The sequence below is a fragment of the Microtus ochrogaster genome, chromosome 7 (assembly GCF_000317375.1).
Source record: "Microtus ochrogaster isolate Prairie Vole_2 chromosome 7, MicOch1.0, whole genome shotgun sequence".
Taxonomy (NCBI): domain Eukaryota; kingdom Metazoa; phylum Chordata; class Mammalia; order Rodentia; family Cricetidae; genus Microtus; species Microtus ochrogaster.
The window spans coordinates 25,358,186-25,373,286 of NC_022014.1; the positions used below are offsets into that span (position 1 = coordinate 25,358,186).

Below are 15,101 nucleotides of genomic sequence, written 5' to 3' on the forward strand. Positions count from 1 at the left end.
CTCTAGTCAGACAGAATTATTTGGGTATGAGACCAGTAATTGTACAACTGGTTTGGATAGTAAATATATTTTCTAGCTTTTTGAGCTATGGTCATTTAAATTTTTCTAGTGGCTATACCACTTTTCATTCCCCTTATCTTTTTTCATATCATCACCAGCATTATTATCATTCATTTTCTTAATCTTAGCATCCTGGCTGGACAAGATGAAATGCTTACAACTAAAAGAAAACATGAGTGGAAATCTCATCTAGAACAAGTAATAATGTGTCTTTTCCAGGGCCATTCTCTTAGAAATAGTAGTGCTTACATGTTTAAAAATAAGTGTTGATATGATATATTATCACAGAGTAAGAATAATAGAAATTCAGAATCTTCAGAAAAAAATGCTTACATGATAACACAATATCATGAGTTTCATCCAAATGATGATTGCCACGTGTAACAATGGATAAGTGAAAAAATAATTGTGGATCGCTGCTATTGCCTTGAAATTACAGGGACCAGACTTTGGCATTAGGCTGTGATATTATAAATGTAGACCGGATAGGAAGACAGTGTTGATGGTTGCCTGTGGTGGTCTGAAAGAAAATTGCCCTATAGGGAGTGGCAGAGTTAGGAGATGTGGATTTGTTGGAAGTGGTGTGGCTTTGCTGAGGAAAGTTTGTCACTATGGGGTGGGTTTTGAGGTCTACTATGCTCAAGCTTTATGCAGTGTGATACAGTCTGTTTCTGCTGCCTGCAGAATAAGATATAGACCTCTCAGTTCCTCCTCCTGTGACATGTGTGCCCACATGTCACTATCCATAAAAATAATGGACTAAATCTCTGAATGTAATACAGCCCCAATCAAATGTCTTCCTTTATAAGAGTTCCCATGGTCAGAGTGTTCCTTCACAGCAAAAGAAACTCTGAGACAGGAGTTGGTACCAGGGATTGGGGTATTACTGTGATAGACCTGAGCAAGATTCTGTTTAGAGGACTATGGGTTGTGGGACCATGGATTAGAAAAGCATGGGACAATTTAAGTGGATCTAAATGGGCCATCCTATGAACAAGGAAGAACATGGAAGGCAGTGGTGTTGAGAGTGCTTTGAACTGTGGAGGCCTGGATCAAGAGATTTGAGAGGAGAAGAATGTTAGTATGTGGCCTAGAGACTGATCTTGTGATATTTTTGAGAAAAACGTGTCTATTTTTGCTCCTTCTTAAAATTTTGCCTGAAGCTAAAGTAAAGAGTTATGGATTAACTGTATTGGCAGAGGAAATCTTTAACAGCGTAGTATTGACTCTGGAACGTGGTTAGTTGTGTTAACGTCAATGAAGATTTACAATGAGAAGAAGCAATCTGAGCAAATGAAAATACAAAATGCACAGTTGGAGGAAGAAGGGGCACCAGAAAGTAGAATGTAGCTTAATTTTATACTCAAGGAGTTAAGTGATTTTTTTTAAAATATCTTGATATTAAATGAAATAAAGGGAGTGATGATCTCAGAGCAATATCCCATGCAGATGAGTTTCCAAGTTGTGAAAACAAATTGAAGAAAATTTTAGAGTTTGGTGTGGTGTTGCTCAACTTTAATCCCAGAACTCTGAAGGCGGAAGCTGGCAGATCTCTTGAGTTTGAAGCCAGCTTGTGGTGTGGGAGGTCCTTTTGTTTGTATGTTGCTTTTATTAGTTGCTGAATAAAAACCTGCATAAAGAGTATGCACCAGATAACATTGAGCCTATGGCAGAGAAGAACAGAACTAGGCAGGGAAAGCTAGGCTGTATTCTGGGAGAAAGAACAGCAGAGTCAGAGAGAAGACATGGAAACAGATGTGCTGAAACTTTGTTGGGAGGCCACAAGCTTGTGGTGATGCACAGATTAATGGAGATGGGTTAAATTAAGATGTAAGAGTTAGCCAATAAGAAGCTAGAGCTAATAGGCCAAGCAGTGATTTAAAATAATATAGTTTCTGTGTAATTATTTTGGGGCTAAGCAATCAGGAACTAACTAATGGCCTCCTTACAACAAACTTGGGCTAGAGAGGAAGTTCCAGAATGGCCAAGCTTATGCAGTGAAAAAAAACTATTGAAAAAAGAAAGCTAGTGAAGATGTAATTGAACAATAAGCAACAGAACTTGGCAGCTTCAGTCACTTGATTCTGGCTGTAGAGCCAACGATAGAAGACAGGGGCTATGGAATATCCCCCTGTGACTAAAGAAAGCTGCTGAGGAAAGGCATGTGTCAGGGGTGTGCCTGAATGGAGTTCCAGAGTCTATAAGAATATGCATCAGATAACAACTGATATTCATAAGGTCAACACACCAGACAATAACTCTCTGATGGAAGAACCTCAGCAAGCAAGCCTTACAGGATCACAGGCCACTATGAATGATGTTTCCTTCTGTCTGCAATCTTTTTGTGTGCTACCACAATTCTCCCTTAAAACAGCTATGGGACTCTTCCTACAGCTTATTGGCAGTGTGTCCCCTACTTATTTGGTACATTTATTTAAGTGGATCAACAGAAAATGATCGTTCCATCTTACACTGTAATTTTGGTGAATAAAATATATTTACATAATCAGGACTTGGTTCCACAAAACTATGAGAAACTTAGAAGCCTGCTTTATTTTCTTAGCTCAAGCTTACAAGATAAGTTACATACAATTCTCTGATTTAAAGCCTCAGATTAAATTCAAAGTAGACATATTGTTCCATAAGCTATACCTTCACAGATAATGATCACAGACAGAGTTCCCAGGTGTCCAATTTGTTGACCCATGATTATTAGACACAAAGCAACCTAAATTACTATGGCAATCTCGTTTGCCAATTCTGGTTGACAACACAAACCAACAATTAAATCTCTATACAAATTCCTTAGCAATTAAATCATTGCATGAGCTCTGAATCTCAGTTTTATAATAAAAGTTTCAATGTTCAGCTAATTAACTGATTTTTGTTTAAGTCCTGAAATTTATGTGTGTGGCAAAATAGCAACTAATGAACTAATTATGTCTAGAGAGAAATAGCTTTTCATTCATCTAAACCATGGGAAAAGTTTTCCCAATTAGCCAGGGCTGAAGAGAATAATCTAACCTCATAGCCTTGACTAAAGTGTTACAAGTTTCTTTCCTTGTGATCTGAAGTTTTACACAGGATAGGAGAATATACTTTTAGGACTGGGACATTTTCAATGTCACTGTATGTTGGGAAATGCAGAACACTATACCACCATCTTTTACCTTGCAGCCAACAGAACCATGTATTGTCATGATTACTCACTCACAGCCCAATGAGTTGCACTTTCTTGTCAGATCTGCCTCCTGGCCCTGAGAAAAACCAACATATTTACGTTTTGTTAATCACAAAATCTCAGTCTATAATGTCAGCTACACTTAAGATATGTAAAATAGTACACGACTTCTTTGTTTCTTCCTTAGACTTTTCAATACTTTAACATTTTTTAACCTATTTCTAGGACATCTCTTTAGGGGTTAGCAAAACAGCTGAATACCCCTTCATAGCTGCAGTTGTACCACTAATCAGAAGGCTGGCAGATTTATTTCATGTTACCGGAATGGCTTCTCCTTATCATTTACTCAAGGGATGAAATGTGACCCTCAGATGTAACCTTTTTTATTTTTTAATGCCTTCCATAGAATGTATATAAAGAGCTGTATAAAACAAAGTGTGCACAAAAAGAGATGGAAAGAAAAAAGCTAATGACCCTCAGAGCTTGTGTCTTCATTCCTCAGATAGATAAGAATTATTCCTAAGTCCTGCTGCTCTATGAGTGTTTCTTTTTACTACCCTGGAGCAGTCATGGGAACTGCTCTCCCAGGCTGTAATACTAGAGGCCTAGAGAGAAGAGTGCTTGTAATTGTGAAAGTGAAGCCTGGATGGCATTGGAGACCCCCCCCCCAAGATGTTGAAGTTGCCAGAGCCATGGGTCACATGCTGAAAGAGTTGTTGACAGGGAATAGAACAACCCTAAAAATGAATTGTGTTGCAATCAGCAAAGATAAAAAGAATTGGAGAATTGATGAGTGTTTTTTTTTTTATTGAGAAAAGGAAAAAAAAGTTTCAGCCTCCTCCCAGCCTCCCATTTCTCTCCCCCTCCTCCCACCCTTCTCCCCCACCCCCCACTCCTCTCCCCCTCCCTCTCCAGTCCAATGGGCAGTCAGGGTTCCCTGCCCTGTGGTAAGTCCTAGGTCCTCCCCCCTCCGTCTATGTTTAGGAAGGTGAACATCCAAACTGGCTAGGCTCCCACAAAGCCAGAACATGAAGTAGGATCAAAACCCCGTGCCATTGTCCTTGGCTTCTCATCATCCCTCATTGTTCGCCATGTTCAGAGAGTCCAGTTTTATCCCATGCTTTTTCAGTCACAGTCCAGCTGGCCTTGGTGAGCTCCCAATAGATCAGCCCTACTGTCTCAGTGGGTGGGTGCGGCCCTCGTGGTCCCGACTTCCTTGCTCATCTTCTCCCTCCTTCCACTCCTCATTGGAACCTTGGGAGCTCAGTCCAGTGCTCCAGTGTGGGTCTCTGTCTCTATCTCCATCCATCACCAGATGAAGGTTCTATGGTGATATGCAAGATATTCGTCAGTATTGCTATAGGATAGGGTCATTTCAGGTTCCCTATCCTCAGCTGCCCAAGGAACTAACTGGGGACATTGCCTTGGGCTCTTGGGAGCCACTCTAGGTTCACGTCTCTTGCCAACCCTAAGGTGGCTCCCTTAACTAAGAATTGTGCTTCCGTGCTCCTCTATCCAACCTTCCTTTATCCCAATCATCCTGTTTCCCCAAGTTCCCAAATGGACTAAAGACCTCAATATCAGTCCAAACACTCTGAACCTGATAGAAGAGAAAGTGGGAAGTACCCTACAACAGATGGGCACAGGAGATCGCTTCCTATGTATAACCCCAGCAGCACAGACATTAAGGGCAACGTTGAATAAATTGATGAGTGTTTTGACATCAAACATTGAGATGCAGAATTTGGAGCTTGCCCAGCTGGTTTTCAGGCTTGCTTTGGTGCAGTGTTTCCTCACTATGCTCCCTTCCCGATGTTTTGGATTAGCAATGTATAGCCTCTGCCATATGTTGGAAATATGTGATCCTCTTCCTTATGTTGAACTTATATTAGATTACAGTAATGAGGTTGTATGAATCTCAGAAGAGACTTGGAACTTTAGAATTTTAAATAAGTTTGTATGGGGACTTTTGAAGTTGGAGTGAATGTACCTTTGCATTATGATACAGTTACAATCTTATGGGGGTCAGCAAGCAGAATGTGGTAGTATGAAAGAAAATAGCCCCAGTAAGGAGTGGAACTATTAAGTTGAGCACCCTTGTAGGAGGAGATATGGCCTTGTTGAAGGACGTGTGTCACTGCAAGAGTGGGCTTTGAGGTCTCCTATGTTCAAGCTATGCCCAGTGTGACATAGATTGCTTCTGCTGACTGCAGATCAACATGGAGAACTCTTAGTTCCTTCTCCAGCACCGTGTCTGCCTACATGCCACTCTCCATTATGATAATGGACTAAACCTCTCAATTGCAAGCTGCTCCCAGTTAATGCTTTCCTTTATAGGAGTTGTTGTGGTCATAGTGTCCCTGGATAATTCCTGCCTTTAGTGAGTTATTGCAATACCCAGACTGCTCTGTGAAACAGACCCTCTTATGTAGGGATGCATGGCAGGGAAGGTGTGTTAAATGTAGAATAGATGCTAGAGAAGACTACAGACCATGGGGGAACCACACAGAGAGAGAATACCTGGCCCATTCCCCAGTTTTTCCCATTAGTTAATAAAGAATTCGCTTTGGCTTATGACAGGATAGAATATAGCTAGGAGGGAAATACAAGCAGAGATAGTGAGAGGAAAAAGGTGATTTGCGGGGAGATCGGAGCAGTCACTGGAGAAACAAGATGTGAGGTAAGAAGCCATGAGTCTCATGGAAAAATATAGAGTAATAGAAATAGGTTAGTATAAGTTACAAGAACTAGTTAATAATAAACCCGGGCTAATAAATCAAACAGTTTGTAATTAATACAAATTTCTCTGTGATTACTCAGGACTGGGCAGACTGAAAATAAAAGTGTAACTTCCACATATTTCCCAGATTGTGGACTTGGATATTGTAATTCTATTGTTAAAAAGAAAAACAATTCTCGGCCAGGCGGTGGTGGCACACACTTTTAATCCCAGCATGAGGGAAGCAGAGGAAGCCAGGTCTCTGTGAGAGGCCAGCCTGGTTTATAAGAGCTAGTTTCAGGAAAGGCAACAAAGCTATACAGAAAAACCCTGTGTCAAAATAAAAAACTCCAATCCTCATAGAGGTTGGAGAGATGCTCAATACCCCATACCCGACAGAGGAGCTATTGGCAGCTATGGTTACTAGGAAGGTTACTAGGGAAGGCAATATCACTTTTCTTTGATTGAGGCAAGGCCATTGGTAGGGTGTCCACCCTCTATTTGATCAGCCCACAGTCATGTGCACCTGGGAAACACTAGTTAGAATCTGGGTTATATATAATAATAAGAAGAAATAACCCATATTTATAAGAGAGAGATATGTGGGAGACGGACAAGGAAGTTGAAGAGGGAGTTTGAGAATCATATGATTAAGAAGCATTGCATACACACAATAAATTTGTAACTAATAAAGATATTTTAAGGGCTGGAGAGATGGCTCAGTGGTTAAGAGCATTGCCTGCTCTTCCAAAGGTTCAATTCCCAGCAACCACATGGTGGCTCACAACCATCTGTAATAAGGTCTGGTGCCCTCTTCTGACCTGCAGGCATACACACAGATAGACTATTGTATACATAATAAATAAATAAATATATATATTTTAAAAAATAAAGATATTTTAAAATAAGAGAGCTTTTAATTTTACATAATACACAAAGCTTTAACATTTTCAAAATGTACAACTGTATATTTACATGTATAGAACATTTAATGTTACAGAAAACTCAGAAGTTTAAAATTTAAAAATTCACAACCTTTTATTTACATGTATATATATACATTTATACATTAGCAAGACCATACTAATTCCATCTCTTATCATATTCTATACAAATGAACTGCTTTGAACTTATATAACCTATTCTTTCCCACATCTTCTCTCTCTTGTTCTTCCTCTCCCTTCTATATGTATGTTTTCTTTTCCATGTAAATAAAGAGTTTATATGCATATATACGTGCATGTATGTGCATGTTTATATTTACATGGATGTAATATTTATATGTACACATATATACATAAACTGTATATTTACATGGAAAAGTTTATATAAACTTATACATGCAAACAGCCATCAAAGGCATTCATTAAAATGTTATTCACACAATATATAGGATCTGATGAAATTAAAGTTAAATCTCAAGAATGTCATTTTGAGAACATATATTAATAGTTCACATTATCAATTTCATTATCATGTTTCATAAAAATGGGGTGCTTTGATTTCATTTAACATAAAATTTCCCATATGTTCTCTCTCTCTTTCTATCCCCCCACTATGTATGTTTTCTTTTCTATCCCCTAATAACTATAGTTCTGCATCATGTATTGTTCTTGTTCAACATACAAGAGGAAACCGAGGATGTTCATCCCACTGTGTCTGACATCTTTGGTTTAACATGACCTAATTTCATCTCTTAAAAAATATAATGCACAATTTTATTTTTGAATTACAGAATAAATGTTCATGAAGTATATATACTAAGCATTATTTATTCACACATTGCTTGTGAGCACTTAGATGATCTCATGAATTGAGTCCTAACAGTAGTGCCACAAGAGACATGGGTATGTGAGTTTCTACATTATATGCTGCTTTGTATACATTTGAATATGTACTAAGGTGTAGACTAGCCAAATCATTTTAGTTCATCTATTTTTTAGATTTTTTTACTATGCTCTGACAAGAAAAGCTCAGTTACCAACATAAATCTTGAAAGCACAAGCCTGTTTGAAGAGAACATGGGAGAAAATTTGCGTAGCAACAATTCAAACATCGAGCTTCTAGATTTAATTTTAAAGTATAAGTAAAAATGTCAAGAAGAGGATCCTGGGGAGATGAAGAAGTTGGTAAAATACTTACCATGCAGACATGTGGTTTTGAATTTAGTCCCTTAAACTCATTTCAAAAAATGTGTGTAGTGGTACACATCATTTTAATGATAGTGTTGGGCAGATAAAGAGGATCCTGCATTAACAGTGATGCCAGTCAACCCTAATTGTCAGGTTCCACTCCAGTGAGAAGTCCTATCACAGCACCATTGGACAGCATCTGAGGAAAGAACTCCAGATTCTCTCTTGGCCTCCACACGCAAACATTCACAAGGATACCCACAAAACCTCAAGTTTTCACATGTAAGCAATGCCAAAATGGTACTGTATGAAATGAGAACTCTCTACTAGGAATAAATAACAGTATGAAGGCAGAAAATATTGACTGGAAAAAATCAGAATAAAATAAAACAAATCAGGAAAATTACAAACCAATCTTCATGAGGAACACAATTTAATGCATTCTCAACAGAATACTAGAAAAATGAGTTTAAGAATATGTCAAAAAAGATTCATCATGACCATTTTGACTTTATGCTAGATGTGCAGAGATTGTTCAACATATGTAAACCACTATATACTATATCACACATATGGGCTCAAACACAAAAGTCACATGATCTTCTCAGGAGAGAAAGAAGAAAGTCTTTTTAAGAAGAATGCAACACTCCTTTATGCTAAAATTATTAATAAAAACAGGGAATCAAAGAAACTTACCTCAACATAATAATATAATTGGCCAAGCTATAATCAACAATATGTTTAATGGAGAAAAGCTCAGAAAAAAAAACTTTGTTCCTAAAATCAGGAATTTCCCCACTCTAATTAAATACACAGAAATTTGGTTGATGAAGTTTAATTTTTTCCAGAAGGTTGGTATATGTCCTAAATCCTTTGCAGTTACTCAGTCATGTTGAATTGATATATTTGGAAGGCATCCCAGTGTGTGTGATATTCTAAGAACTCATTCTACTTAAAAACTACTAGTGGATAGGATGGAGTGATGGCTCATTAAAAGCTAGAATCACAACTAAAACTTTCAAAACTATCCATGGCTTCTTCTGTAATTTTTTTGGTTTGAGATGCTTTAAGACATTATTAATGAAAATACTGTCCAGTAACTTTGAAGTGGTTTCCTAGTCAACTTCTTTATTTCTCACTCTAACAAAGTGGGCTCCAGTCAAGCAGAAACTTGTTCATTACCTGAACAGTCAATGGGTGTGCATCTTTCCACCTTTTTGGGTTTTTTATGATTGCATGTGTATATTCCTTTTGTTTCTTGTTTTTCTATCATTTTTCCAATCCCCTGGGTGTAGGAAGGAGTAATCACTAACAACTGGTCTCCAGTAGAAATCCCTGAGGTAAATTGGTTCTAGAAAGGACATGGGTAGTTAATATATCTTTAATGAGTTATACAGTATCTAAACTCCTAAGGGATTCGAGCCCTTTAAGGCCCAGGAATGTCCACAGGAGAATGTGAGTAGGGATAGAGCAGATATATGATGAGCACACAGGCCACTAGTTCCTGTGCCTGCTAACAAAATAAAGATGAGTAGGATACTGAACCAGAAACTTTGACTCAGCCTCAGCGGATCTGGCTACATTCAGGAAAGTGAGATGTTGTCTTTCTGTCAATCCACATGAATTTCAAGTGTGATGCAGAACAAATTTCAGGTATAATAACATTCTTCTTTTTTCGGGCTTCCAAAAATTTATCAGACTGTGAGTGTTTCATGGTCATCATATAATCACTTTCGTGTTAATGACTTCATTACAATTACTCATCATATAATTTCTTCTCGATATCCCATCATTTCAATTCAAGAGTAGTAGTGTGAGATGGAATTCACTGCTCTAGTGCTTATTGGTTTAATATACTTTACACTGTGGGGTCTTAACAAACTCTGAACAATGCCCTACCCAAGATGATGATCAATCTTATCTGTACAAGTTCACAAATCTGTGTTCTAGTGGTCACATATGTGTTTTCTTCTAAGTATAGACCATCAAGGAAGACAATAGCATCATCCAGGTGCTCATGTAAAATGAAATCTATACAATCAAACCAGTTCTTCTTCATAATCCAAAATGTTATACAAGGGTACCAACTGTTAGATGCATATACCTTGTTATTTCTAGGTGCTGTTTAATTTGAGAATTGTGGTCTTAACATCTTAAGAAGGCAAGAACTCCATTAGCTCATTATTGGTAACAGTTGATGGTGATTTCTCTGGATTGTGATCTATGTACAAAAGCCTTCACAACACAAAGGTACTGTTCATTTAGAGAAAAGGCAGAAACCGGGGTTGGTGGTACATACCTGTAATCCCAAATGTTTGGGAATAGTCAAGAATGTTGCATGTTTCATGCCAGTTTTGAATCCATAAGGAGAGCATCTTTTTAAATGGTGCATGATTTTCCCCATATGGTTTACCCCTCTCCCAGGCTAATATGTGATGTTCATGTGTACAAACTCTGGCTTCAGTTGCATTAAACACTGCCAGTCTGTGAAGAAACAAGCAGTCAGACTTGGTTGTAGCATTTCAGAAGAAAATGTTGATTACTACTCTTGATGTTTCTCCTGTTTTGTCAGCTTTGGAGCATGTAATAAGTTCATTAACCAGTGTTATCCAGAATCACAGAACGATTTGTGTGTGTGTGTGTGTGTGTGTGTGTGTGTGTGTGTGTGTGTGTTTCTCTGTGTGTGCGCACATGCATGTGACTTAGGATACTGTCTGCATAGATTAGCAACAGATAAGGTAAACATGTGAAAACTGTGTAGAATATTGGGAATTCTGAAGAGCGGAGGTTATCGACTTATATCTAAGGAAGAAATGAAACTTTTTTCTACAGTGTATTGTCCTCTTTTCTACTTCTTTCATTGGACTAAATGAGCTCATGTTTTAAAGTGTTAGTTGTTTAATGCAAAATCTACAAATTTTAATGACATTCATAGACTATCTTATTACCAACTAGAATTTGTCCAAAATTGGTATTGGTCTTAGTTTACTTGATATGCTTATCAACTATCACACAGAAAGTCATCTGAGGAGTAACTTAAGTGAAGATTTCAAACTAACTTTGTTTCTTTTTTATAATTCATAAAAAAGTTTATCCTGTTTGTTTTCTGCAACAAAATCAATGACATTTTGTGGATTAAAGCTTATATATGTGACTTGGAGATATCAGTATTACTGAGAAGTGATACAAATGATTAGCCCCAACACTGTGTACATTAGATCTCTGATGCTCATTATAGAGTTTAAAATTGAATTATATCTGTTCTAGGGTTTCAATTGAAATGGGGAGTTTTCTACTATTGAAATTGAAGAAATTTATATCAGTTTGAGCAGCAGGCAAAATTATTTCACTGTACAAAGTCATACATCATGACATGTACTGGCCCTAAGAAAAATAGTAAATAACCAAACAGAATTAAGTCATATAAGATCTCAAATGCACGTAGATTACAACTGATGTGAAGGTAGCTTAAATCAGGGACTAAAATAATAAGTGTATTGGATACATATAGGATCCTATGGGACTTGACTGAAGATCTTACTTAGTTTGTGGAGATAATAAATTTAGCTATGTATATGATAAGCAATACATTTATATACAAATGGGGATGAACCAAATGATGGGGGAAAAGAGATAAGGAAGTGATAGTAAAGTAGATGAGCAACTCTAAAATGGAGGAGGGGAAGAGTTTTAACTCAAGTATTGATGAAGAGAGAAATACAAGTGTCACTGGGAATGCATATGGGTTTATACCACAGGCACATGTGAGTGTATGTAACAGTGTTTGCATCCCTGATAACAGCTTTGTCCTTATCTTATCCTCAGAGCAACAGTGGTAATGTGAAGCATGAATCAGACAATAGTTGATTGGACACCTCTGTTAGAATGCATAAATGAAGCATGCTGAAGGAGAAGAGAAGCATCAAGAGACATAAGAACATGGACACAAACTGTATCTGCTTTTGTGTTCCAGTAAAGTCAAGAGCTGATCCTGATATAAGGATATAATCTCACAGAAAGGGATGGATAAAATAGGGGCAGAATGAAGGGGAGACACTGTATGATGTATGACAGTAGTTCAATGTAAGGAGAAATGAAAGGATCAAACTCAGAGATTTCTGACTCAAACCTGAATTTCTTTTACTATCAGTGAGAGACTGGAGAGGAGGAAGGAACTGAGGAATGCGTTGGGAGACAACAGAGTGAAGACATGAATCTATTTGTTACAGAGACATGCATATCTGAATTTGAAATGGTCATTTAAGGCACTGGAATATATGTGGGGTTTTTGAAACTTATATAAAATTTTGAGGACAAAGTTTATAAAAATTTTCAATCAGATCAATATACAAAAAACATACAGCAAATTACAAATGAATAAACAACAGTTGAGCATAATGATGGAGAGAGAAGCATTAGTGTATTTGTATCTCAGTATAAAATACATAGATTTCTCTTGAAAAGGATAGGAGATAGAATCAGGTAAAGAAGTTAGGAAAAATCATTGATGATTGTAATGATTACAAACATTTGGAGTTTGAGGATATAGTCACTATAATCATTGTCAGATTTCTTTTTATGCAAAACATACCCAAAATATATTTCATTTTTTATATAAAGGATCCTACTTTTTCTCAAGAGGATACTGGATAACAAAAATGATAGTGAAAAACCAAACTATCGTATATCACTTCATCCTCCAGGGTCTGCCCATCCCCCCAGAGCACCAGCACCTGTTCTATGCCCTGTTCCTGGCCATGTACCTCACCACCATCATGGGGAACCTCATTATCATCATCCTCATTCTACTGGACTCCCATCTGCACACACCCATGTACTTCTTTCTCAGTAATTTGTCTTTCTCTGACTTCTGTTTTGCCTCTGTCACAATGCCAAACTTGCTGCAGAACATGCAGAGGCAAGTTCCATCCATCTCCTATGTAGGTTGCCTGACACAAATGTACTTTTTTATTCTTTTTGCAAACATGGAAAACTTCCTCCTTGTGGTCATGGCCTATGACCGCTATGTGGCCATCTGCTCCCCCCTTCATTACACCAGCATCATGAGCCCCAGGCTCTGTGTGTGTATGGTATCACTGTCCTGGGTGATTAACATGCTGTATTCCGTGTTACACACCCTACTCGTGGCTAGACTGTCATTCTGTCAGGACAACATGATCCAGCACTTTTTCTGTGAAACATCTGCCCTACTCAAGTTGGCCTGCTCTGACATTTTTATTAATGAATTAGTGATATTTATCTTGGGAGGGCCCATTGTTGTTATCCCGTTCTTACTCATTTTTGTATCCTATGTACAAATTGTCTGTTCCATCCTAAAGTTTTCATCTGCTCGCATTATTCACAAGGTTTTCTCTACCTGTGGCTCTCACCTGTCTGTGGTCTCACTGTTTTATGGAACAGTCATTGGCATCTACTTATGTCCATCAACTAATAAGTCTACTGTGAAGGAGACTGTCATGGCCATGATGTATACAGTAGTGACACCCATGATGAACCCATTCATCTATAGCCTGAGGAACAGAGACATGAAAGAGGCCCTAATAAGAGTCCTCTGGAAGAAGAAAATCTGCCTATAATGGCAGCACTGGGATTTTCACTTAAATTTACCTAATAAATATATTGAAATTAATATTACAAAATGTATCCCTACAATGGAACCAACATTCAAGTACATACATTTTATTTGCAAAACACAGTTTTGCAAAGTGGTTCAGGTATGGAACAAGACTTTGTTTACTTAGTGATGCCTTCCTCTGCCTTGCATGTGTGACTCTAAAAGCTTTAGTTAAAAATCACTGTTTTGACTGATCTCTAATCTTTCCCAAGATTTTGTGATAGTTCACAAATTTCTGTGTTAATATCACTATAATTCCCATGCTGAACCCTTTCATCCAGCACCTGAGGAACAGGAGATGATTGAGTGGAACTTAAATCTACCATAAAACCACTTTTGCTTTTATGCTAATCAAAATACAGATAGTATATGAATCATTCTTCTGGAGTAACTGAAACCATTACATTAGCAAGCAAAATATGGCTGTTTTTCACAACAAGAGCAGGTAGTACTCTCTCTAAAATACTGGATACATCCTTAGATCTCACTTAGCATTTTCACATTCACAAACAAAAGTTACTCATCTCTAGGAGCTCAAATAACATTAGACCAATAAGGATTGAGATTTCCTGGAGATGAAAATTTGTGTTTCATAATCAAATACAGAACTTCATCAGATGACTACCAAGCTCAGAACTACAATGAAGGAAGTAATTATAAATGCCACCAATGGCATCATGATCAATGATGAACTCATAGAACAGGGCATTAGGAAGTCATCTCACATATATTTAGAGGAGTTGAGGTAATGGTGGTAGAAGGTACTATCATGGTATTCATAGGTAAGAATACCAAATGAATGACCAGGCATAAAAACATGGACTGCTTTCCTTTTGGCTTAAGGAAGCATTAAATATTCCATCTACTTGCCATATTGTTGTAGAATATTATTTTAAGTTGTGTTACCTTTGTTTATGCTGCACTTGTTGAACTCTATGAAGCTGTGTAACTGTGCCTGTCTAAAACACCTGCTGGTCTAATAAAGAGTTGAACAGCCAATAGTGAGGCAACAGAAAGAATAGGTGAGACTGGCAGGCAGAGAGAATAAATAGAAGGGGAAATCTTGGAGGAGCACGACGAGGGATCAAGGAACAAGAGAGGAAGGAAGAGGAATTCGGAGGCCAGCCACCAAGCTACACAGCCAGACACAGTAAAAAGGAAAGAAAAGGTATGCAGGAAAAGAAAAGGAAAAAAACCCAGAGGCAAAAATTAGATGGACCAGTTGGCCCTGGTGAGCTCCCAGTAGATCAGATCCACTGTCTCAGTGGGTGGGTGCACCCCTTGTGGTCCCGACTTCTTTGCTCAGGTTCTCCCTCCTTCTGCTCCTCACTGGGACCTTGAGAGCTCAGTCCAGTGCTCCAGTGTGGGTCTCTG

General features: G+C 37.9%; 1 protein-coding gene across 1 annotated transcript; it reads left to right on the top strand.

Moving 5' to 3' along the window:
• Positions 1 to 12,750: 12,750 nt before the first annotated feature.
• On the top strand, positions 12,751 to 13,689 carry LOC101998858 (olfactory receptor 1468-like). The gene has a single exon (XM_005350266.1). The coding sequence runs from the start codon at positions 12,751 to 12,753 to the stop codon at positions 13,687 to 13,689; it is 939 nt and encodes a 312-aa protein (XP_005350323.1).
• Positions 13,690 to 15,101: the final 1,412 nt, after the last annotated feature.